We start from the raw sequence: 25,676 nt of genomic DNA on the forward strand, positions 1-25,676 counted from the left end.
AATTTTTGCCTTTTAAAAAATCGTTAAAGAAGACTTCTTAGTAAAAATAATGTTCCCCTTAGAGATAAAGTTTGCAAAATATGTTCTGTTCTTACAGGTGATAGTGAGGATTCTGGATTTGCTGGGGTTGACCTTAGACTTTTTAAATAAATATTTCATTGAATTTCACACAGAAATACTTCACTTCCCAATAAGTATGTGCTTCCTGAACTTGAAGATATTTTGATCTCACCTGTGTCAACCACAAATGTCCAGAGTTCTTGAGGGGAAACACCATTTCTTATTTAAGAACAGAATCCACACACAGAATTGGTATAAGGCCAATTGTTTTATAAAGAAACAATATCCATGTCTTCATGTATACTCTGAATATTCGATAAGCAAAAAAGTCTCCTGAGATAGTACTACAAAAAGGACAATATATGATGGTCATTACTTGTATCAACACTGTCTTTCTAGAATTTACACTGATCCAATTGAGACTGATTGAAAATGTTTTTGAAGCACCACTTCTACAGTTTATTTGTATTCTCTTGCTCATAGACATTGATGAATGCCAGCACCGTCATCTCTGTGCGCATGGGCAGTGCAGGAACACTGAGGGCTCTTTTCAGTGTGTGTGTGACCAGGGTTACAGAGCATCCGGGCTTGGAGACCACTGTGAAGGTAAGAATTGCTCCTGATTTCAGAATCATAAAATGCCCAGATTGGAGGGAAATCTGGGCATCTTTTCAGCCTTGATCCTTTGAGCCCAATCTCTTTATTTCGTAGTGAAGACATTAGGTCCCTGCATAGTGTCTTCCCCGGGGCCACACAAATAATTCAAAGAAGGGAGCAGAGTCCAGATTTTCTTTGCACTGCTTGGAGCTGTCTTTTAGACTTGTGCCAGCCAAAGGCATAAAAGAATCAGTTTAACTTTACCAGCTATAGATGGTTTATCCTGGGTGCATAGTTGAACTGTCACACCTTATTTATGCAGAACCAATTTCCAGATGTTCCAAATAAGTAAATACAACTTCAGTTTCCAGGTAATTAGAAGGTTTTTCAGAGCCAAACGTCAATTCAGTTTCTGGCTTTTTGCATAAAATATTTCTGAAAGATATCCCACGTGTCCAGCATCGTGCAGTCATCAACCACTTCCACTGCTTGTTTGGCTAAGAAGCTCTCTGCAGTGGTTGGATGCCTGAACCAGGCCTGCTTATGGAGAGGGGAATATCTTCTCCCAGTGGACTTCTTTTTCACTTTTACCACCAGTCTGTCCCTTGTGACCTTGCTCTGTGTTCATTGTCTGCCTAAGTAACAAGCTTTTCCCCAGCCCACCTGGGGCTTCACTGCATTTAGAGCCTGTCAGTTGTGAAACCAGAAATAGGAGTGTTGGCAGGGTTGTGTCTCCCATGCAGGGTCCGAGTTTTTGAAGGAGGGTCTGAACCCCACCTTTGAGAGAAGTGGATGAGCCTGTTGATGAATGGTTTCATGACACGTATTTCAGCAGCCCCAAATCCTTTTTCACTACCAGTCCGGTTGATTGGGAAAGATCCATTGTTGTTTACAGCATCTGCATTCCTGACCAGAGAACTTGGCACAAGCAGTCACAAGTGGCTGACTCCCCATATCCTCCTGCTGCTGGGAGTGTAAAATGAGCCAACCCTCGGGAAGGTGATTTTGGCAGTGTTTTAAAGGCCTTAAAGTGTATACTGGTAATGAATCAGTAAATCAACTTCTAAGATTTTATCCTAAGGTGATCATGTTCCTCAAAGAGTTAATAACACCAATGAAAAGTTGTAATCAATGTACCTCTTGGGGCCGGACGTGGTGGCTCACGCCTGTAATCCCAGCTCTTTGGGAGGCCGAGGTGGGCGGATCACCTGAGGTCAGGACTTAAAGACCAGCCTGGCCAACGTGCTGAAACCCCATCTCTACTAAAAAAAAAACACAAATATTAGCTGGGCGTGGTGGCACGCACCTGTAGTCCCTGCTACTCAGGAGGCCAAGGCAAGAGAATTGCTTGAACCTGGGAGGCGGAGGTTGCAGTGAACTGAGATCTCACCACTGCACTCCAGCCTGGTGACAGAGTGAGACTCTGTCTCAAAAAAAAAAGAAAGAAAGAAGAGAAAATTAGCCAGGCATGATATGGGCGCCTATAATCCCAACTACTCGGGAGGCTGAGGCAGGAGAGTGGCCTGAGCCAGGGAGGCGGAAGTTGCAGAGAGCTGAGATAACACCACTGCACCAGCCTGGGTGTGACAGAGCGAGACTGTCTCAAAAAAATAATATATATATACACACACACATATATATACACACACACACACCCCTGTTGAGAAACAGGTCAGATAAGTGATAATATAAGATATGACTACGTATGAAAAAGTTGTGTTTTGGGAACTCTCTAATATGTGGGTAAACGATAATGATTCAAGGTAGTGGCATCCCAAGCTGGGGGGGTCGGTCATGTTGGAGGGAGCCGTTTATGGAAGAATCTATTCTAGAACTAAATAACTGGTAAGGTATATGCTAGGGCAGTGATCCCCAACTTTTTTGGCACCAGGGACCAGTTTCGTGGAAGACAGTTTCCTGGATGGGGTGAGGGGGTGGCTTCAGGATGAAACCGTCCCACCTCAGATCGTCAGGCATTAGTTAGATTCTCATGAGGAACATGCAACCTAGATCCCTCACATGCGCAGTTCACAAGAGGGTTCACCCTTCTGTAAGAATCGAACGCAGCTGCTGATCTGTCAGGAGGTGGAGCTCGGGTGGCAATGCTCCCTCCTTGCTGCTCACCTCCTGCAGTGCGGCCCGGTTCCTAACAGGCCACGGACCCGTACCAGTCCATGGCCCAGGGATTGAGGACCCCTGTGCTAGGGCACTGAACACATAAACTGACCATCCGCATCTCTTCTGTCCTGATTCCTGGCCAAGCCAAGAAGGAACTGCACCGCTGATTAAGTCTTGTGTAACTCATGTTCATCAGACGGCATGTTCCTCTGCTGTGCCTCTTTTAATTTGTAAGCATCTTAACAGAAGTTTAAGGTTTTTATTCCAAAAACATCCATTTCATGAAAAGTCACACAAAAAATTTTGGCAAACTTGTTCTTCATTATTAATGTATATAAGATATGATTATGTTCCATAAGAAAGCTTCTTTTAGAATATATCATCAGGCCCTTTTCTTTTAAAGTCAGGACTAGTTTCCCTAGTATAATGAGTTATAAATAGGACTGGAGTCCATCCAACTAATTTAGAGCTCCCTTTGAAACTATGTTAGCACTTCAGCCTGCTAATTCCCAGCTAGCAATGTTTCTGACCCTCCCCAGTGATATTTAGCCATAATTAACTAAGTTGTGACTGTTCACATGCCTCTCACAGCTGTGCAAGGAAGAGTCATCTTTCTTGTTGGCTTTTATATTTACATGTGTAATCTTCCCCTAACAGCTCTGGCAAAGACCTTGTTTTCTGACGGTATTGTCCTGTCATCCTGCTGGCCTCCTCGTAGCGTCAGAATCCCAAGTATTGTGCCTGCTTCTGTGCGCTACTGACTCCGGCATGCTTGGTAGTCAGTCATTCTGTGATAATGAGGGTGCCTCAATTGTCCTCATTCTTAGGGGTCTTAAGCATCTCAGCTTTCAAAGGTTCTGCCTGTGACTCGTTCCCTCCAAGCACAGTCTTTAATCTCGTGTCTACCTTAACTTTTCCTCGCTAAGGTTGCTCCCTTCAGTCCCTTACAAAGCTGAGAAGATGACTCATTACTTACGATGTCTTTCCCTTTCCCTCTGTGCCCTTTGCTCTTGGTCATTTATTTGTGGACAAAATTTTAAAAAGGTGGAAAGGTGGAATAGTATTTCTTTCTGGTATTTCTTTCCAAATTAAAGTCATTCATACATTCACTTATGTATTCGTTCAAATAGTTATTTAGTGTGGAACTTGTGCCGGGCACTGTTCTAGGCATAGTGCAATAAACCAAACAGAAATTCCTTCCCTTGTGTAGCTTACATTGTAGTGTGGGAGATAACAAAAAAATACAATAAATGGCCGGGCGCGGTGGCACACGCCAGTAATCCCAGCACTTTGGGAATTCCGAGGTGGGTGGATCATGAGGTCTGGAGATCGAGACCATCGTAGCCAACATGGTGAAACCCCGTCTCTACTAAAAACAAAAATAAAAATAAAAAAATAAAAATTAGCTGGGCGTGGTGGCGCACGCCTGTAGTCCCAGCTACTCAGGAGGCTGAGGCAGAAGAATCGCTTGAACCCAGGAGGCGGAGGTTGCAATGAGCCAAGATCGCACCATTGCACTCCAGCCTGGGCAACAGAGTGAGACTCTGTCTCAAAATATTTATGTATGATAAATAAGTAAAATATATAGTTTGTTAAATGGCAATACATTTTACAGAAAAAATAGAGTGGGGTATATGGGGAGTGTTGAGGGAGGGTGGTGATTTTAAATAAAGAGGCAAGTAGAGGCCTCCCTGGGATGATAACATTTAATCATTTATGGGTAGAGCATTCAGTTCAGAGGAATAGCAGGTGCGGATGCCCGAGGAACCAGCCATGTAGGGACATGAGGGGCACCACATGGGCACTTTCCGTTTTCGATGCCCAAGATGAATATTCAAAGGAAGATATCTGAAAGGCAATTGGATCTATGCATTTGGAATTTAGGGGTAAGTTCTAGGCCATGAAACTGATTGGGAATGAGTATAGCTAGAAGAGAGATGAATCCCGGGCCCTCCAACATTCAGAAGTGAGGAAATGGGTAGGAACCAGCAAAGGAGATTGAGGGAAAAGTGGCAAGTGACGAAGGAGAAAACCCAGAATCCAAGAGAAGAAAGTGTTTCAAGGAGGAGGGAGTCATGAATTGTGTCAAATGTTATTGCTAGGTAACAGAAGGACCAAAAGTTAACCATGGGATTTTTAGCAAGCTGGAAGTAGTTGGTGACATCAAGAAGCTCAGTCTTGGTAGAATGATAACAGTAATTCACTGTTCCTGCCCTTAAAACCTGTTACTCTACTTCTAGGAAAAATAGATATTTTCGCACTACCTCAGGTGGTGGTATGAAACAGTACCATATGGGCTCTCTTAATGTTCAGCCTTTTTATTGCTTTGAAGACAGATAAAGGCTTTGCAAAAAAAAAAATTAAACTAAACCTAACCCTAACATTTGTTCAGCTTTCTAATGTATATAATTATTTATAAACACTTAATGCTCTTTTCCCTCACATTCATTTTTTTGTCTTAGATTTTGGAAAATAAATGAGAATCAAATTACTTTAAAGTAGCATGAACAGAGCTGGGCATGGTGGCTCACGCCTGTAATCCCAGCACTTTGGGAGGCCAAGGCAGATGGATCACGAGGTTAAGGGATCGAGACCCTTCTGGCCAACATGGTGAAACCCCATCTCTACTAAAAATAACAAAAATTAGTTGGGCGTGGTCGTGGGCGCCTGTAGTCCCAGCTACTTGCGAGGCTGAGGCAGGAGAATTGCTTGAACCCAGGAGGCGGAGGTTGCAGTGAGCGGAGATATACCGCTACACTCTAGCCTGGCAACAGAATGAGACTCCATCTCCAAAACAAAAGGAAAAAAAACTGATTGTCTACTTTGCACCCATTAAAATAGTTGTAGAGCTATCAGAGTAAATGTGGAACAATCGGAGTTCTCATACGTTTCCTGTGGGAATGTAACTGCTACAGCCATTTTAGGTAACAGTTGTTCAAAACTTAAATATAACCCTGTTCCACGACCCATGCATCCTTTTCCTGGGTATTTACTCAAAAAAGGTAAAAGCATATGTTCACACAAAGACTTATGGTTCTAGAAATGTTTATGGAAACCTTATTCACAATGGCCCAAATGGAAGCAACCCAAAATGCTCATCAAAAGGTGAATGAGTAAACAAATTATGGTGCATTCATCCAATGGAATTCTGCCCAGCAATAAAGACAGAGAACTACTGATACACACAACAACGTGGGTGAATCTCAAAACTATCATGCCGAGAGGAAGAAGCCCCCAAGCACAAAAGGAGTGAGAGGGAATGTGTTGGGGATGGAAATGCCTATTCCTTGATTGGGATGGTGGTCACAAGGATGTGTATACATTTGTCAAAACTCATTGAGCTGGCCAGGCGCAGTGGCCCAAGCCTGTAATCCCAGCACTTTGGGAGGCTGAGGCGGGTGGATCATGAGGTCAGGAGATCGAGACCATCCTGGCTAACACAGTGAAACCCCGTCTCTACTAAAAATACAAAAACATTAGCCGGGTGTGGTGGCGAGCACCTGTAGTCTCAGCTACTTGGGAGGCTGAGGCAGGAGAACAGCGTGAACCCGGGAGGCGGAGCTTGCAGTGAGCTGAGATCACGCCACTGCACTCCAGCCTGGGCGACAGAACGGGACTCCGTCTCAAAAAAAAAAAAAAAAAAAAAAAAAAAAAAAAAAAAAAAAAAACTCATTGAGCTGACTCTTAAGCAGATGAATTTATTTTATGTACATTATACTTCAGTAAAGTTAGAAAAACGCATTAAAGAAAAAGTTGAGAACCTGCCTTAGTTGAGACAAATTCACATCACCTGTGTTTTATGTTTTAGGGTCAGTACCTGGAAGCATTTTAATTCTGGGTGAACAGTCATTATAATAACTTGCTTTTATTTGATAGAAAGAAGTGATAAGGCACTCTCTTATTTCTCTTTGGTTTGCCCTGTGAATAGGACAGAAGCCAGTTAATTGGTTGATTGGATTCTAGGAGAAAAATGAAATTCGGTATCACCGTACTTGAACGAGACAGCGGGGCGTATTAGGCAGATGGCAACAGTCTCCATATTCACTTCTTCCTGGAATCGCTCATATTTTGGCAGCAATTATAATTATTTGCAAGAAACGCCATAAAATGCCAAATTCTGAGAAAACAAAGAAGGTTTTGTTCCTTAGCTTTCTTCATTGCTAATAACTTAAATCCTCACAGACACAACAGAAGAGGGGCTCATGGAGTACATTAGGAATAATGAGCTTTGACTAGGGGTAAACATGGTAATCAGCAGCCCTCGAGAAAGATCTGCCTGCGTTCATGCGGTGAAGGGGGGTCATTAATTGTCTTTCATTCTCACAGTCAAAGCTCATTATTGGTTACGTATACCACTGTTGGTTGCGCATTTGCTGTGAATTTTTTTTAACATTTTTAAACGTTATTTAAAATCCAGCCTACCTCAAACCTGTTTGTTACAGCTGCTGACTTAAGTGACTTAAACTAGGTTTTTGATCTTGCTGTTCTCCTTCTGTTCAAAGTCCCTTCTCTTCCGACTCCCCCATATTCAACCCTAGTGTGAAATTTACTATAAGTAAATTTACAGATATGCTTCTGTTACACCAAAGTTTTATTTTAAACTTTATGATACTCTTTGTCTAAATGCATATGACCCCTAAAGTTGATGCTATTATTTTGTCAGATAATTATATTTTGTGACAATTCTTGTGTTAAATTGGTTTGGACTTATAAAACAATGTAATGTTTTGTGTTTAATACAATATCATTTGTTTATTTTATTGTTAATAATACAGTATAGTTTGTTTCTTTGAACAGACATTTCTCTTTGGGAACAAAGACCATGCTGAAAACTTTTAAATTTTTTCTGTAATGCATAATACAGGAGCTTGTATAAGTAGATCAAGTGTTGCTCAAGATACACTTAATAAGTATTTTTGAAATATTTTAAGTCTTTATCATCGTCAACAACATAATCAAGTAAATTATTAATTGCTTCAGAATTTTGACTTTTCCTCTTCCATTTAATTTCATTTGATGTTTAAAAGTTCCATTTCTTGGCCAGGTGTGGTGGCTTATGCCTGTAATCTCAACACTTTGGGAGGCTGAGGTGGGCAGATCACTTGAGGTCAGGAGTTCAAGACCAGACTGGCCAACATGGTGAAACCCCATCTCTACTAAAAATACAAAAATTAGCTAGGCATGGTGGTGGGCATCTGTAATCCCAGCTACTGAGGAGGCTGAGGCATGAGAATCACTTGAACCCGGGAGGTGGAGGTTGCAGTGAGCCGAGATAGCACCACTGCACTCCAGCATGGGTGACAGGCCAAGACTCTGTATCAAAAAAAAAAAAAAAAAAAAAGTTTCATTTTTTGTTCAAAGCAAAACACCTTTTAAAATGCTTTATTTAAAAACATTTTTTAAAGTTGTCATGTATTTAAAATTATGTATTATAAATGATATAAAATAGTGCACCTTTACATGTAAGAGAAATGTCTAATTTTCTGATATGTGATTTATTTGGTTTTTAACATTTTTTAAATTGGTTTTTAGATATCAATGAATGCTTGGAGGACAAGAGTGTTTGCCAAAGAGGAGACTGCATTAATACTGCGGGGTCCTATGATTGTACTTGTCCAGATGGATTCCAGCTAGACGACAATAAAACATGTCAAGGTATTTCTTGCTGTCTTTTTTTCCCCAGTCATTATTTATGTAATTCTTCAGTTCTGCCATGTTTCCAGATGATAGTCTGTGGTTTTGCCATGTGATTTGTATGTAAATAATCTATGTCAATTTTTGATATTAAAATACCTGTCTTGGGTCCACATCAAGTGCAGGAAGGTGTTGCTTTTGTCAACATAGTGTCAACTGAAACTCACACGAGTCAGAGCCGTGTCCTCGCTCTGCGTGCTTCCATGCTGAGGTCATCTGTACTTTACTGTTCCTTCCATGCTGTAACCTTGGTACTGGGTTCTAAATTATCTTTATAGCATCTTTTATGGGCGTATTTTATTTTGTCTCATAGGTGATACTTATCTGTCCTTTTCTGTCTCTGTTTTTATCCAGTGCCCACCATTGCTTTTTTTTTTTTTTTTTTTTTGAGACAGAGTCTCCCACTTGTCACCCAGGTTGGAGTGCAGTGGCATTATCTCAGCTCACTGCATCCCCCACCTCCCAGGTTCAAGCGATTCTCCTGCCTTAGCTTCCTGAATAGCTGGGATTACAGGTGCCTGCCACCAGTCCCAGCAAATTTTTGTCTTTTCATGGAGACAGGGTTTCACTATCTTGGCCAGGCTGGTCTTGAACTCCTGACCTCGTGATCCACCCACTTCAGCCTCCCGAAGTGCTGGGATTACAGGCATGAGCCACTGCACCTGTCTCACCATTGCTTTTCCTCTTCCTAAAAAGCCTCACTAATAATGTAGTCAAAATCATGAAGAAGGGGATCTTACATTTTTTCAATGTCCTGTCACGTTTAATCTTCCAAACTGTACAGTACACGCAGGCTGCTAATAAAAACATGGCAACACGACACAGGTACTAATAATAACAATCACAGCAGCTTTAACTGAGCTGCTTCAGTGTGCTGAGTACTGTAGATATCTTGGTATCTCTTTGAATTCTTACAGCAACTTCAGAGGTAGCTTTTCTTGAATTCATTTTGTGCATGAGTAACTGAGGCTCCGAGAAGTTAATGAGTGTGCTGCTCTCTAATGAGTGGTAAAGTTGAGATTTGAACCCAGGATCTTTTCCCACTACTCTTCCCTACATTGCCATGCCAATTATTGTTACATTTATAGCCAAAACAAAGAATAAAGTGAAATTAAGTGATTTCTCTCACAAGGTAGCCCATTGAGTCATTTCGACACCATGGCTAAAAAAATTAAATTCTCTAGATTCTGTATCCCAACACATTTAGCTATACCTGACTTGCCCCACAAGCTTTCCTATATTTACTAGTATTAGTAAACCCATGTTTATATTTTCCACTGAAAATTCACTCTTATTTTACCTTTATATCTTTTCATTTCTGATACCTGATAAATATTATTTTTTCTTATTGTTTATCTATCATTATGGACCTGTGTAGTGTATCCCAAAGCACAAATAAATAAAAAAATCATTGGAGTTACTTTTTGCCCACTATGACTGAATATGTATGATTTTTTAAAAATTCTGAATTGCCACAAATTATATCTCATCTCACATGTCCCAAATAACAGTATTCTCGTAGGAGAAGATGGTGTCTATTCTCTAAGATAGTGGCACTGGAATTATATATCTATATTACCAGTCACACCCATCTGTGTTTCAGAGATATGAAAAACATGGACCTTTGCCACAGGGTTTTTAAAAAATTAATTTCTTTACTGACCCCAATATTTAAATATATACCTTCCTGCACTTGATGTGTACCCAAGACAGATATTTTTAAGATCCCAAGGTTTAAATATACCATGTACCTCATTTGAGATCATGCATTTATTTGCCATTCTAATGCAATAAGGTGAAATTCAGTTTTTTCCAATGCAGAAATTAAATGTGCTTGGATTTAAAGCAAAAGAGAAGGAACATTTGAATTATAAATATATGTGAGAATATTTCCACTTTGGGACTATTACCTTTTAACAAAAGGAATCTTGATTTATATGAAAATACCAAGAGATGGAAAAAAGAAAAGGGGGGGAAAACAAACCCTGAATCTTGTTTTTATTATAGGCTTTTTGGCTTAAAAGTATATTTTCTTTTCTAATTCTTCTCGTCACAATTTGTTTTAGCCAAATACAGGCAAAACCAAATCTTAATAAAAATGGACCAAGATTTCATATTGCATAAATTTAACTTCTAGAGTTCAATCACACGGAACTAATTTAGTTATCTGATTCATTAATTGCACTACTCCATTCTCTCCATATATTAAATTTGTGTCTGTGGTTTGATATCACCTCTCAAATATGCAACTACTCCAAACATACAGGGTTTTATTGACTATCAATCATTATTAAATTGACTTCATTCTCTGTCACGTTTATTCCTATTTTCCAGAATAAGTTAATATGTCTGAAAAATGTAAATCCAAATAAATGAGAAGCATTTCTGAAGTAGGTCTTAGTACTGTTTAAAGAATAGTGTCTGTGAATCTGTTTTATCACCCACCGCCTCCTATTAGAAGCTGTATGTGATGGCATATATACTCACCTTGTTTTGAATTATCTCTTTTCGCTATGTCACTACAGCAGTTTTGTGATCTTTCATTCTGCCTGAAGTTAGTAGCCTACTTTTCTCTAATCCCTTGATCATGTCAGCATTCTGTGGAGAGGTGTAGATTTCAGAGTTTGTTTAAATTCTGAAAATGTAATTGATGGCGATGCTAATAACCATGGACATGTTTGAATAACAGTGTGTGATAGGCATAAACTTTAAACCTTACCTAATGTTCTGAAAATACTTCTATATTCAGTAAGGCATTTTCAGTTGGAAGCATGTTTAAGATTTTCTTTCCCACACAAAACTAACGATGATATACAAACAGTATGGAAATTCCATGTTAATAGTCTCTTTAGAAATGTGGCAGGATACATTTGAGATTCGGAATGCAGTTCAGTTTCATGTTTTGATTTACGCATGCCAAATTATGAATTTCTGTGGAATCGCGGACCCATGAAAGAAACCCAACTTAAATATAATCTGGCTTTCAGCTCGAAGTTACTAGCAGCATAGTTTAGAAATGCCTCAATAAGTACAATCCAAATTGAATGCATATGTTTCCCTAGTTCCAAATATTCATGTTGTTCTTTCTTAGCAGTTTCCTGGAAAAAAAAAAAAAAAGAATCTAGGAATTCATCTTCAGTTCCTGTCATCAAACTTTTTAGACAATTATTTGTGTTAATCAGTGAGTTTTTTGATGCAAAAACTTTGTGCATGTTATTCCTTATGCAAAGTTGCAAAGCAGGTATTTTTTTAAAGGATCACACTGAGACATAGTATAAAATAAGAAGGGGGATCAATAAGATGGATATAGGTCCTGGGCTTGATCGCCAGACCAGTGGAACTTCATGCCACCTTCTTCCTCAGATAGAGGTAATTCTTGGGCAGCAGGTTGGAGGTAAAGAGTGGATCTGAGGACCAAAAGGAGGTCAAAATTCAAAAAGGATGACCAATCTAAGCTATTACCAATAGGTAGAGAACAAACATAGACAATATCAGAGATTTTATTTAAAAAAGTAAAGAATTTCACAGAGTAAAATCATATTGAGAAATATATAAGTAGAAAATGGTTCATTGACCTTGCTTGAAATACCTAAAAACTAGTGACAGTAACAAGAATAGGAGAATTGTTAAGAAAGTATGAGTAATTCCTGCTTGGTTTTGTTTATTTTTATTCAGCAATGGGCAGGCCAAATAATCTGAATTATGAGGCAGATGGAAGGGTCAAGAGTTCAGGATTAATAAAGGAAGATGGTTAAATCAATAATTGCCAGAATTTCTGTTGCACAGGAAGATCAACAAGTCAAAAAGAAGAGCTTCAGGAGATTCTGGCTGTAGGGAAAGGGATGACTTTGTTGAAGACCACTGGGTCAGTGGCCAAGCATGTTCTAGCAGCCAATAGGAAGAACATATAATCTGTACCTTTTCCCTGTTCTTATTAAGCTTTGCAGTAGTCATGTGGGTTCCTGTACTGAAGACTTCTTTTGTAAGAGATAAAGGGAAGGCCTATAAGACTTCGGGAAAATAGGAAAACAACCTTAGTGGAGCTATGCCACCTGAATGCTGCTGCTAAGGACATGTGATCATTTTTATGACCCCAGTTAACTAAAAGAACCTTCACTAGTCACCATTCAGTTAGCAGAGAAGGAAAATAACTGAGAAATTTTGTGGTGGACAAACATTCATAAGACCCTGCAGTGTACCCAGTAGGAGTCAGGAACTCAGAGCTTTTCAACTGAAATGTGGCAGGATACATTTGAGATTCAGAATGCAGTTCAGTTTCGTGTTTTGATTTACGCATGCCAAATTATGAATTATGAATATACGCATGTCAAATTATGAAATCTCTGATCAAGGAGCCATCAGTGTAATGAGAGACACAGATGAGTAAACCAACAGTTAGGCAGTTGCATGTATCAGAACCATTGTGAACAGGTGAACCTTTCTCTAGGTGCTTTATGTTTCATCTTGGGCACCGTTAGCCAATATAATTAGAACTGGTTTAAAAGAGCATTTTACTTACAGTAAACAGTCCGTGTGTTATCAGTGTTTGGAAGTAGCCCTTGACAACCTGGCCACGGGGAGCACAATTACACTGAGGACAAGCTGAGCATAAAGTCAACAACACAAGTGTATGGCATGATCTGTTCATGTGTCTTCTTAATAGTAGTTACTGCTTTTTGACCCTTCATTGTGTGGTAGGCATTGCACTAAGCCCTCATTCACTGATTTCATCATCGGAAGCCATGCAAATATGAATTTTCACGGTCTAAAAGCCAGGCATGGTGGCTCACCTCTGTAACTGCAGCACTTTGGAAGGCCAAGACAGGAGGATTACTTGAGGCCAGGAGTTCCAGACCAGCCTGGGCATCACAGTGAGACCCCATCTCTGCCAAAAATTTAAAAAATTAACCAGGCATGGGGCCAGTACCTTAGTGCCAGCTACTCAAGAGGCTGAGGAGAGAGGATTACTTGTGCCCTGGAGTTTGAGACTGCAATGAGCCGTGATCATGCACTGCACTGCAGCCTGGGCAATAGAGTGAGACTCTGTCTCTAAAATAAATAAATAGGCCTCTTTCACTTGTATTTTATTTCTGTTACCCATTTCCAATGAGTTATAGAGTGCAGTCTATTTCATTTATATATTCAGCAGACATTTGTGAAGTGCCATTTATGAGCCAAATACTATAAATAAGACATGTCCAGCCTTGCCCTTAAGAAGCCCACATCCTAGGGATGGATAGGCAGAAATGTAACGAGGTACTACAGACTCTAACAGCTGTGTGCATGGCAATGGGAGAGGACAAAGAAGAACACAGCATTCTCACCAGTAAAGAACATCTCTGAGTTGTGGAGTGTTCCTCAAGCCCCTGTATGTCTAAAATAAGGGTAGCTTTGGGTTGAACCTATGAAATTGCTTTTCTTGCAGGTCAAAAATGGTTGTACCTTGTCTATTTCCTGACTCAACCTAAATAGTTTCTCTCTCATAACTCAGCTTGTCCTGTGGTCGATTTATGGACAAATGGTATAGTTGTGCCACTAAATACATGTCCAGCCATGTCAGAATAGATTTCTTTACCATCTGTTTGATAGTATGTGAGAACATAACCAAATTTTTTCAAGTTTTTAAGACTCTCTTTTAAATTCCAGATATTAATGAATGTGAACATCCAGGGCTCTGTGGTCCTCAAGGGGAGTGCCTAAACACAGAGGGCTCTTTCCACTGTGTCTGCCAGCAGGGTTTCTCGATCTCTGCAGATGGCCGTGCGTGTGAAGGTAAGATAAAGCATACGAAATCGTATTGTTGTGTGATGAGAGAGGACATTGCTTTCACTTATACGAAGACTTGAAGACACTAAGAGGTATTGCATAATTTAGAGCCTCAAAGCGTGTATGCATCAAAGTAAACCATACCTGAAAGCATAGCTCAGGGGTTGCTGGGATTTACGAACGGGATAACCTAAGGTTATGATGATAAAAGCACCCACAGATGGCTCCACGACTGGTACTGAATTAATGAGTTGAAATGTGCAGGGACTGATAGGAGACATGTGAGAGACCCAAAGGAAAACCATGAAAACTTCCCTTTCCCCTGGGACTCTGCCTCTTTTCGTTGTGCTTCATGTAGATCGTCTTGATCATTCTCTTTATAAAAAATGCCTTGCGGCCGGGTATGGTGGCTCACGTCAGCACTTTTGGAGGCCGAGGCAAGCAGATCATTGGAGGCCAGGAGTTCAAGACCAGCCTGGCCAACGTGGTGAAACCTCGTGTCTACTAAATATACAAAAATTAACTGTGCGTGGTGGTGGGTACCTGTGATCCCAGCTACTTGGGAGGCTGAGGCAGGAGAATCACTATAACCCAGGAGGCAGAGGCTGCAGTGAGCTGAGATTGCACCATTGCACTCCAGCCTGGGCAACAAGAGGAAGACTCCGTCTAAAAAAAAACAAAAACAAAAACAAAAAACGAATGTCTTGCTTGATTTTTCTGTATCACTGTGAACAGATCTTATAGAATTCTCCCCCTGATATCCTTATTTCCAAGGCAGTATATTTACTTACCTATCAATATTTATTATCTCCTAAAAGCTAATTAAGTTGTAAGATGTTAAGATAATGCTGTTGGCTTCCTACTTACAACCTCTTTATGTTTGCAAGAATACAGCACTGATTATTTTCATAAGATTTGTGTTCTTGATGATCTATTATAGCTTGCTAACTGGAGGAATAATTTACCTGAACCATTTTAAAAGTAAACTGAAAAGATTCCCATCATTGTAATTTCTAGATCTCTTTTGAGAATCTAGATTATTGAAACTCAGCTATATTTTAAAGAAGTCAATTGCAAAAGTTTTGTTCTGGGTCTAACATAGTACCCAGATTCTTTGCTCTAAAAATTAGTGCAACAGGAATTATCTGCTCTCCTTGCTAGTACCAGAATGGAACCAAGCCGAGTGCCAGCAACCAGGTTCATCCGAAGCTAATTATTATATTGGGAGAAATAAACTGATCTTGTAAAGAGCCGAAGATTGTTGAAATTACTCTCCTGCTGAGCAGAGAAAACATGGACACCAGATTTGACTTGCATTGGGAGAGAGTTCAGGGTGGGATTGAGCAAACAGATTGAGGGGTTTGGAAGGGATAGGAAGTTGAGAAATGGAGGAAAGCATCATAATAATGTGGGTGATGAGAGACTTACAAGAAATCCATGCTTCAGTGCTTCAAGTTTTATGTTAATTTTATATTTAGAGCTTTGAGACCAGAGCTTTTAGAAAAGACACTCCATGAATGCATACATTCTTCTGAAGAGATTACACTATTCCTCAACTTGAGGGATAGGGTACAAGCCCATCCGAGTCACTGATGAAACAGATTTGCAGAATTCCTAAACTCCAGAAAGATGCAGGTTTGCTGCTTTGCTTAGCTCTAAATCATGGATGGTAAAGGCTTGCTTCACTAAAAAATGGTCTCTGGTATAACTACTGATGGTTGTGCCATGCAAAATTATATTCAGAAGAAAAGCATAAGTGACCTCAAGTGCTCACTAGTCAAAGCTGTTGTTCCAAAAGAATATACTAAACATAAATATATTCACATTTATTTTGTCTTTTACACTTGCTATTTAATTCTGTACTTTTTTAACGCAGATTTCTGCAACTTGAGAGTTACATAATCACTATAATTTAGTTGCAGCTCTAATTTTGTTGGTCAATGACTTGGCAAAGACTTGAATTTTAAAATGTGGTTTTAGAAAACTTATAATGCTTTATAAATTACTGCACTCATTGAGTATACTCTTTGTGACACTTGGTCCATACTGCCTTGACTCCAGAAACTGTACAATTTTATGCGTAATGAAATACAAGTTAGGATATTATGTTGATATTCTACATGGTAGTGTAACTAGAAATCTCCATAATTATTATGCATGTTATTCTCTTTCTGGAATAAGTTCTGCATGGATTTTATTTTTTATGGGCTTAATCCAATATTCTAAATTGGTCCAAATTTTCCTTTGTTAGACTCAGTCTGAAACTTATGGCAGTAGTGCTACGTCCTGATTCTACCTCTGGCTGTGCTGCAGGACAAAGCCAGCTCGTGTGATCAGGATTCAGCAGTGAGGCTGATGTGTGATTGAAATTTAGTAGTGGAGCAGTTGTGCATAGTACTTGAATTAACACTGAGAAGCGGCTGGCATTCTTATCTCATGCCCATTTACCGATTTGCTTCTGAGCTTCTCTTCGAGGAGCTGAAGCTGTATTGACACCAGGGCTGACCTGCCCTACTCTATGCAGGGCTAAATAACCCCCACATAGCTGAAGGAAGGAGGGCCCTTCCCTGATTTCCCATGACTTGGGGAAGTGTCAGCATCTGGTCGTAGTTAGTGAACCACAATGAAGAGGCAAACTCTGTCAACATGAATTGTATTAAGTGTAGCATGGCAGCTTCTGTAGAAATAAAAATGGCACCACTGGCTCCTTCCTTTCCCTTACATGTATAGGTTGAGTATTCCTAATCTGAAAATCCAAAATCTAAAGCACTCCAAAATCTACAGCTTTGTGAGTGCAGATATGATGCTCCGAGGAAATGCTCATTGAGCATTTCAGGTTTTAGATTTTTGGATTAGGGATGCTCAACAGGTAAGAATAATGTACACATTCCAAAATTACCACCCTCTCCCCCCCCCAAAAAAAAATCCCAAATCTGAAATACTTCTAGCCCTAAGCATTTTGGATAAGGGATACTCAATCTGTATATGGTACTCTGGGATACATACCTGGGAGAGGAAGGAGAAACACTGTGGTTCTCCCATATCAGATAAAGAATGGTGTAATTCACAGTTCAAGTAAAGTGGGAAGTAGGTGGTGGGTGAGCAGCTATTTATCATTTATTCACTCACATAACCAATATTTACTGAGTTCCTATCTGGTTCCAGGCCCTGTTCTGAGGGTAAAACATACAATTCTTGCCTACCTGAAGCCTACATTCCACTAGGGGAGTTGGGGATAAAGAAGCCAATGGTATGTGAGGATACATTACGTATTTGTAACATAGCGTAGTTACCCTTTCTGGATATAAATAAGTGCAGAGTGTAACGTGTCATATATAATATAATACACAGGATATTTTTTTCAAATCCCAGACTTAGACGTCAGGAAATTACAGGGGAACAGCACTCTTTTGATTGACTTCTGCTACACTTCCCTTTCCTCTCTCAGTTATAGTTTATCTCCTTCTGCCACCTTCCTTTCATGCTATAGCCAGAGCTTTTATCTTGTGTATTAAAATAAAGGAAACTTTTTCTTTCACTCAGCTCATCGTTTTATGGTCCATTTGACCGTATCCATTTGTTTAGCAAAAAATCATAATTCTTTGGCCTTTTTTACTTTTACCCTTTTTTATTGTGGAATTTTAATTCACATGAAAAATACTCATCATCAAGCCTGGGCAATATAGCAAGGCCCTAGCTCTACAAAAAAAATTTTTTTGTTTTATTAGCTGGACATGGTGGCTTATGTCTATAGTCCCAGCTACTCAGGAGAGTGAGGCGGGAGGATCGCTTGAGTCCAGGAGGTCAAGGCTGCAGTGAGCTATAGTTGCACCACTGTACTCCAGCCTGGGTGACAGAGCCAGACCCTGTCTCTGAAAAAAAAAAAAAAAAAAAAATCTGGCCACGCACGGTGGCTCACACCTGTAATCCCAGCACTTTGGGAGGCGAAGGCAGGTGGATCACCTGAGGTCAGGAGTTCGAGACCAGCCTGGCCAATATGGTGAACCCCCGTCTCTACTAAAAATACAAAACTTAGCTGAGTATAGTGGCGGGCACCTGTAATCCCAGCTACTCAGGAGGCTGAGGCAGGAGAATCACTTGAACCCAGGAGGCAGAGGTTGCAGTGAGCCGAGATTGTGCCATTGCATTCCAGCCTGGGCAACAAGAGTGAAACTACATCTCAAAAGAAAAAAAAATCCTTATCATTGCATTCATAAGCTGAATTGAGATTCAGTTTGTTCATCATCAGTAGAATGTGTGCGGGAGAAGATTAGGGAAACTTGTGATAGTCAGATTCCTAGGGGTCACCGTGTCTGTCCTATGGCCCATGGGGAAAAACCTCCTGGTCTCTGACTTTGTGTCACCTCTTTTCCATGCCTCCTTCCTTGCTGCACTCGGCCAGGAATAACTGTGCTCTCTCCGTCGTGTGCCCAGGCTGAGCAAGGGCTTGTGTGACTGCAGTGGAATCCGGCACACCCCACACCTCTAGGCTCCCTGTGCACTCCATCCTGTTCACATGATACAGCGGCCATGTTCATCTAGCAGGGACCCCAAGGAGCCCAGCCACACAGCCAGCAGCTTATAGGACCTGGGCACCTTTCCCTTCAGTGTTGGCCAGGCTTGGTTAGTCATGGCTAATTAGGCCTCCGAACCATGGCCAAAATCACTCCCTGAAGTATTGTCTTTTAGAAAGCATCCTCCTTCATTCCTTCATTTGATGGATATTTATTGTCTACCTGTGTGCCATCCACTGTTCGAGGTACTGGGGCCTTGTTGGTGAAGAACAAGAAAAGATCCCTGCTTACTTGGAGGCAATAAACTAATAGATAACTAAGATGTTAGAAAGTGTGATAAAGGCCGGGCACGGTGGCTCACACCTGTCATCCCAGCACTTTGGGAGGCTGAGACAGGTGGATCACTTGAGGTTAGGAGTTCCAGACCAGCTTGGTGAACATGGTGAAACCCTGTCTCTACTAAAAATACAAAAATTAGCTGGTTGTGGTGGTGGTGCACGCCTGTAATTCCAGCTACTCAGGAGGCTGACGCACGTGAATTGTTTGAACATGGGAAGTGGAGGTTTCCATGAGCCAGGATCACACCACTACTCTCCAGCCTGGTGACAGAGCAAGACTGTCTCAAAAATAAAAAAAAAAGAAGTGTGATAAACTCTATGAAAAAAAAGGAAAAGGTAGAGCACAGTATGGGGCAGTATGGGGGACCTGAAGGGTAGAGCAAGAAGTGGCAAGCAGCTTTGATGCTAACTGGGATGGTCAGAATCGGCTATTCTGCTTCTGTAAGTGAAAGAAATACTAAAATTTTCTGTCTGAGTGAAGAAATGAAGCCATATGAAGTGCCTGTCATGTTCAAATTGGTCTTCTACTGGCTAAGTGATAAAAGCCCATCAATAAATAGGTAAGGGAGGATGAGATGGCAGCCAAGGACTTTCTTCCAACTGTCAAAGTGAATTCTATTGTCCAGACAAGAATAAAAAATAGATACAGTATAACACCAAGAGTTGTAAACACTTGATGTAAACTATGGACTTCGGATGATAATGATGTAAGAGTTCATCAGTCATAACAACCATCCAGTCTGGTGCAGGAGATTGGCAGTGGTAGACGCTGGGGGCTGGTGTGAGGGAGACAGGGTGTAAATGAAAACTCTCTGTGTGATCTTGTTGGGAACCTAAAATTGCTCTTAAAAATAAAGTCTTTTTGAAAACTCAGACATATTTTTGGCATTACCTTTTTTTTATTGGAAAGGAAAAATGAAAAGCTTTCATTTTATTAATAATTCTATATTCCACTCCTATATTGTATTTTCCTCTCTTGGATGATGATGGTGTATTATTTCTCACTTTTCAAAATAATACCCTGGACTGAGTATGGGATCAGCAGCTTCTGCTCCTAGTTTTCAAAAAGAATTCTACTATTTGATTGAAAAATTGAGCACTGCAAGATTGGAAGGGGGCTTCTTGTCACATCTAACCTGAACTCTGACTCCCACAGTATACCCGAAGTATCCCCAGAGCATTCAGGAATCAAGTCCTATTGCTAAACATCTACAGAGACTCTACTCCCATAACCTTCGTGGGTATTTACTGTAAATCACTCCTTGCCTTCACATTCATCTGAAATGGAAACTGGTAAAAATTGCCAGTTTGTTGACATGTCCTGAGAGTAGTGATATCACAACCGAGAGAAGATGGATTCAAACTCTCAGACTAATTTTGTATTCATTGGGAACCAGAAAACATAATAAAGACAACATTGCCAAATCAAAAAAGTCACAAATTGGGAGCAGACGTGGGGTTTGTTTTCACACTTTTAGGTCCATTTTCTATGAACGAGGGAGAGTGAAAGAGTAAAGTCATGCACAGTGCCCCAAGGCAGTTGGTGGTTTTGTGGCATGGATGTAGAACTTTCTATCTATCACCAAAGAGAAAATGTTTTTGAAAATGATTTAGCCAAGTGAGATGCTAAAGAACTCTGACGCAGTAATATGTTACATGTGGTGTGCTTAGCCCAAGATTTTCAGGTTTTTAGGAGTCTTCGGGTCTGAAACTGAAAACTCTACTAAGAGATGATGATTTTAGTATTTCTTAGTAGAGAGAATTTTAACAACAGAATCCACTCTCTTCCATGTGTGAAAAGAAAAAGGATCATACAACATTCTAGGTAAAGAAAGAAAGTGGCTTCCAGCTATAAAAGCTACTGTTGACACTCACTCTTCCTGTGAATGTACTTCTGCAGAAGTGAGTGAAAATGGATGTTTAAATCATTAGGGAGAAAGCTGAGGAAATTTTTCTGGAATGAGTTGCTTTTGGACTTGAAATGCAGATTTTCCATGCATTGCTCGATTGTCTTCCATATATCAACATTTGCGTAAAGAAATTCATAATAGTAGCAAAAAATTTGAGGGCTCTTCCTAAGCCTTTTTTTTTTTCTTTTTTTTTTTTTAATCACTGCTGACCTTTTCAAACCCCAGAGCTATGGAAATCATCTGTTCATAGAAGGAGAAGTAAACACTTTCCTTGCAGCCAAAAAAATAGGCACAAGACTGCCAGAAAGTGAAGTCTGTGACTAGGCTAGCTGACCCTGCATACCTTGTACTGACATCCACTCATGCTCTGGGCTCTGGGCTTCCTACATCTATTTTGGTGACTCCTTTGATATCAACAACCTGAGTTCTTTTTAGATCATGGAAGGTTATTGTAAGCAGTGTTTCTGTACTTGAGACGTGAACTGTAATGCTTCATACACGTATTCTGGAAACAGTTACTTTTTAGATATCTGATAGAATATTAAGCGACTATCTTGGTCTCCCACTGTGAGTGGACTGGAGGTACATTATATATCTGATTGCATGATTTTACTAAAACAGTGTCTAGTAATGTATAATAGCATTCACTGAGTTCTTATTACAAGCCAGGCATGCTAAGTGCATTGCACCTGCCTTCTCATTTAATCTTCACAATAAACCTGTAAGTAGGTAAAGTATTAATTGGTTTGATTTTGGCTGCAACAAACAGCTTAGAATGAGGAAATTTATTATACAAATCAGAAGTATAGTATAAGATTGTTACCGCTTGCCTCCTGTCGTCCCTATTTAAATGCTGTTTCCATAGTGAACCAGTTTCTGACCATCCTTTCTCAGATTCACTCACCCTGTAATGAATGAATTCACTTCCTGTTCTTTTTTTTTTTTTTTTTTTTTTTGCTTTTTTATTTCTTTACCACCTTATTCTACTTCTTTACCTTGTTTATTGTTGTTTGTCACACTCCATTGCTAGACTTTAAGGCCAGTGAAATAGGGATTGTTTTCTGTATTTTTTACAGCTCTGTATGCCATTGGGAATACAGACGCTACTCAATTTGTGATAGGGTTATGTCCTCATATAACCTCATATAGGTTATGAGGACATAACGCTATCGTAAATGGAAAGTCAAAAATGCATCAAGTACACCTAACCTACCAAACATTATAGCTTAGCCTAGCTTGCTTCTAGCATGTTCTAAACATGCTCAGAACACTTACACTAGCCTATAGTTAGGCAAAACCATCTAGTACAAAAAAAAAACCAATTTTATAATACAGTGTTGAATATCTCATGTAATTTATTGTACTGAAAGTGAACAACAGAATGGTTGTATGGGAACTCGAAGTACGGTTTCTACTGAATGCATATTGCTCTTGTACCATCATAAAGTAAGAAAATCAACCGGGCACGGTAGCTCATGCTTGTAATCCCAGCACTTTGGGAGGCCGAGGCAGGCAGATCACCTGAGGTCGGGAGTTTGAGACCAGCCTGGCCAACATGATGAAACCCCATCTCTACTAAAAATGCAGAAAATTACCCAGACGTGGCATGCACCTGTAGTCCAGCTACTTGGGAGGCTGAGGAAGGAGAATCACATGAGCCCGGGAGGCAGAGGTTGCAGTGAGCTGAGATCACACCATTGCATTTCAGCCTGGGTGACAGAGCAAGGCTCCATCTCAAAACAAACAAACAAACAAAAAGTCCTAAGTGAAACTATCCTAGGTTGGAGACCGTCTGTAATCAGTTGGGGCACAATATGTATTTGGCAAATGAATCAAGGGAGAAAGGGACAGTCTGTAGCTCATCCTGGACTACTAGGAAACGTTCTTAATAAGACTACTCCAAACTGAATGTGATGTACACTTCTGTGAGGCCTTCCCTATTTTTTGAAGACTTGATTCTCTAATGCACACCCTGCATAACTAGTGGGTGTAGTAGTGGTTAAGAAGTTATGCTGGTGAGTTTGGGTACATGGGCTGGAGCTCTTATTGCAGCACTTCCAAGCTGTGTGAGCTTGGATAAGTTACTAAACCTTGAGTGCTTCAGTTCCCCCTCTGTACAGTAAGGATAATAATAGCTCCCAAATGGAGTCGATGTGTGTTGGCAAGTATCTGCTGAGAATGGAGTAGCCCATGGAACATACTCGATGAATGTGAGCTGTTATTACTATTTTAGCACTTCTTACACTAGTACCTTAGTTATAGCAGTCCTTCCTTATCTGCAGTTTTACTTCATGTGATTTTAGTTACCATGGTCAACCACAGCCTACAGATATTACAGTATTTTTAGAGGGACTACAATCACATAACTTTTGTTCCAGTATATTGTTACAATTGTCCTGTTTTATTATTACTATTCTTACTCTGTCTAATTTATAAATTAAACTTTATCATAGGTATGTATGTATATATGTATATATGTATGTATGGGGAAAAAAACATAGTATATATATGGTTCAGTAATATTTGCAGTTCCAGGCACCCACTGGGGATTTTGGAACATATCCTCCACCAATAAAAAGGAATGACTGTATTGTCATTGGTTTCCTTACTATGTGAACATCTAAAAGGAGGGAAACATTTAACAACTATTTTATTTTTGTATTGTCAGTGCTTACAACATGTATAACATGCAGATTAAAGATAAGTATTTGTGAATGGAATTGTGTGGTATTTCCAAGTTCATGTCCTGATATTGATAATTACTATATTCTATCTTGTTTTTTTTTTTTTTTTTTTGAAATGGAGTCTCCTTCCGTCGCCCATGCTGGAGTGCAGTACCGAGATCTTGGCTCACTGCAATCTCCGCCTCCCAGGTTCAAGTGATTCTCCTGCCTCAGCCTCCCGAGTAGCTGGGATTACAGGCTTGTGCCACCACACCCGCCTAATTTTTTTTTTTTATTTTTAGTAGGGATGGGGTTTCACTCTGTTAGCCAGGATGGTCTCTATCTTCTGACCTTGTAGTCTGCCCACCTCGGCCTCCCAAAGTGCTGAGATTACAGGCGTGAGCCACTGTGCCTGGCCTCTATTTTTAAATCTTGAATTTATTTTAAATCATATAGAAGACAGTATAGTAACTCATTTATATATAATGTGCTTTAATTCTTCACCCTTTGTTTTCCCTAAGAGTTTCATATGACTCTTTTCCATTCATCCATGAAGTAGTTCCAGCTTTAAGTCATTCCCTGTATCAAGGGCTAGTAAGCTGACAGCCAGCACTGAGGCTTGTTTGCATTTGAACATTGGAGCTGTTATTTCTAGAGGTACACTGTCTATTTTCTGTGGTTTTATAACTGATCTTTCTTGGCCTTCTATTTGAATATAGAAAGAGAAAAATTAGAATAGTGAAGAAAGTGAGAATTTTTTGGCCAATTTTATGTTGCCTCTGAGGCCTAAGTGTCAAAAAGATGAATCTGGGGTTTGATATGTTTGGCCTGTGTGTAAGGCTTTCTCCCAGTCCTCACTGGCAGCACCTTTTAGTGTAAGAAAAGCTATATGGAAAGAGAAAGTGTACAGCATGGATCTAAATTTAGAAGACATTTATTTTTCTTAATCCCAGATATAAATATGTAAAACTATTACATTAATTCCAAGACTATCCAATGGTTATATATAATTATGTAAAGACAAAGTAATAGAGCATTTTGAAAACTTAGAACAGTATAAAAAATGTATATTTCATATTTATCTTTTGTGAGTAGTTAGAAGAAATTTGCAAATGAAGTTAAGATTTTCCCTTAATGTATAAAGAACTTTTTCTGAACATCGTGGAATTTATTTATAGTGGAGCTAAAACACTCCACTTTTTTAAGATTGTTCCTTATATCATAGTAAACTGTAATTCTCTACCTACAGGAGTAGAAAGGTGGATTTTGGGGGCTTTCTTCTTTTTTTCCTTTAAAAATTTTAGAAGTATTTCTTTTCTATAACAAATTCAAATCTTCCTCATACACTTTTTCTGTTTTATACACTGTCAGCCCATAATAGAAAGAAATAGGAAGAAAATGTCTTTAAATTTAGAAATATACTTTGATTCTCTTTCTGTAGAGAATCACAGATGACTTATAGTGTCTACAGATTTTGCTTTTGTTAAAAAAAAACAGTGTTTTGTGTTTCATTAAATATATACTACTTTTCGATCTAATTCAGAATATTGCTTTAAAATGTCCCAGATACTCAGTTTTGAATTTTCATGTATAATATCAAGGTTTTATTATAATTGAACAAACATCTGGCACGCTCAATGGCTTTCTCACGCAGCACCTCTCAACTCCACCCCGTTTCTCCATTCATGGAGTGGGAAGATATCATGCCCAGCACAAACTGCGTGTTTGCAAAGCTGTTAATGACACAAATGCCCTTTCCAGATACAAAACCTGAGGTTTGTGAGCTCCCTCCCTCAGTGAGGAAAACTGTTTGGAACAAACCACTTTCCCCATTTTCTTGGTCATTCACTGAATGAGCTTGTTGATACAGTTCGAAATGTAAATGTTGGCATGCTTTTATGGGATTAAAAAAAACACACTTAATCTAAACTGACTTCAATCATGAAGATATTCATTCTTGACCTTATTTGGGATGATAAAGAGAGAACCTTCTATACATTTACCCTGCTTCTTTGT

At 39.7% G+C, this 25,676-nt stretch overlaps 1 protein-coding gene across 4 annotated transcripts in view; it reads left to right on the plus strand.

Annotated features, from left to right (window-relative positions):
- Positions 1 to 25,676, plus strand: part of LTBP1 (latent transforming growth factor beta binding protein 1) — a 455,184-nt gene that overhangs the window by 352,956 nt on the left and 76,552 nt on the right. For all 4 annotated transcript variants that reach the window (XM_023216379.2, XM_023216380.1, XM_023216381.1 and 1 more), the window contains 3 exons: positions 544 to 666; positions 8,308 to 8,430; positions 14,116 to 14,241. In XM_023216379.2, the coding sequence (XP_023072147.1) occupies positions 544 to 666; positions 8,308 to 8,430; positions 14,116 to 14,241 (372 nt within the window). The remainder of the gene's footprint in view (positions 1 to 543; positions 667 to 8,307; positions 8,431 to 14,115; positions 14,242 to 25,676) is intronic.

This window comes from Piliocolobus tephrosceles, chromosome 15 (genome assembly GCF_002776525.5).
Source record: "Piliocolobus tephrosceles isolate RC106 chromosome 15, ASM277652v3, whole genome shotgun sequence".
Classification (NCBI taxonomy): domain Eukaryota; kingdom Metazoa; phylum Chordata; class Mammalia; order Primates; family Cercopithecidae; genus Piliocolobus; species Piliocolobus tephrosceles.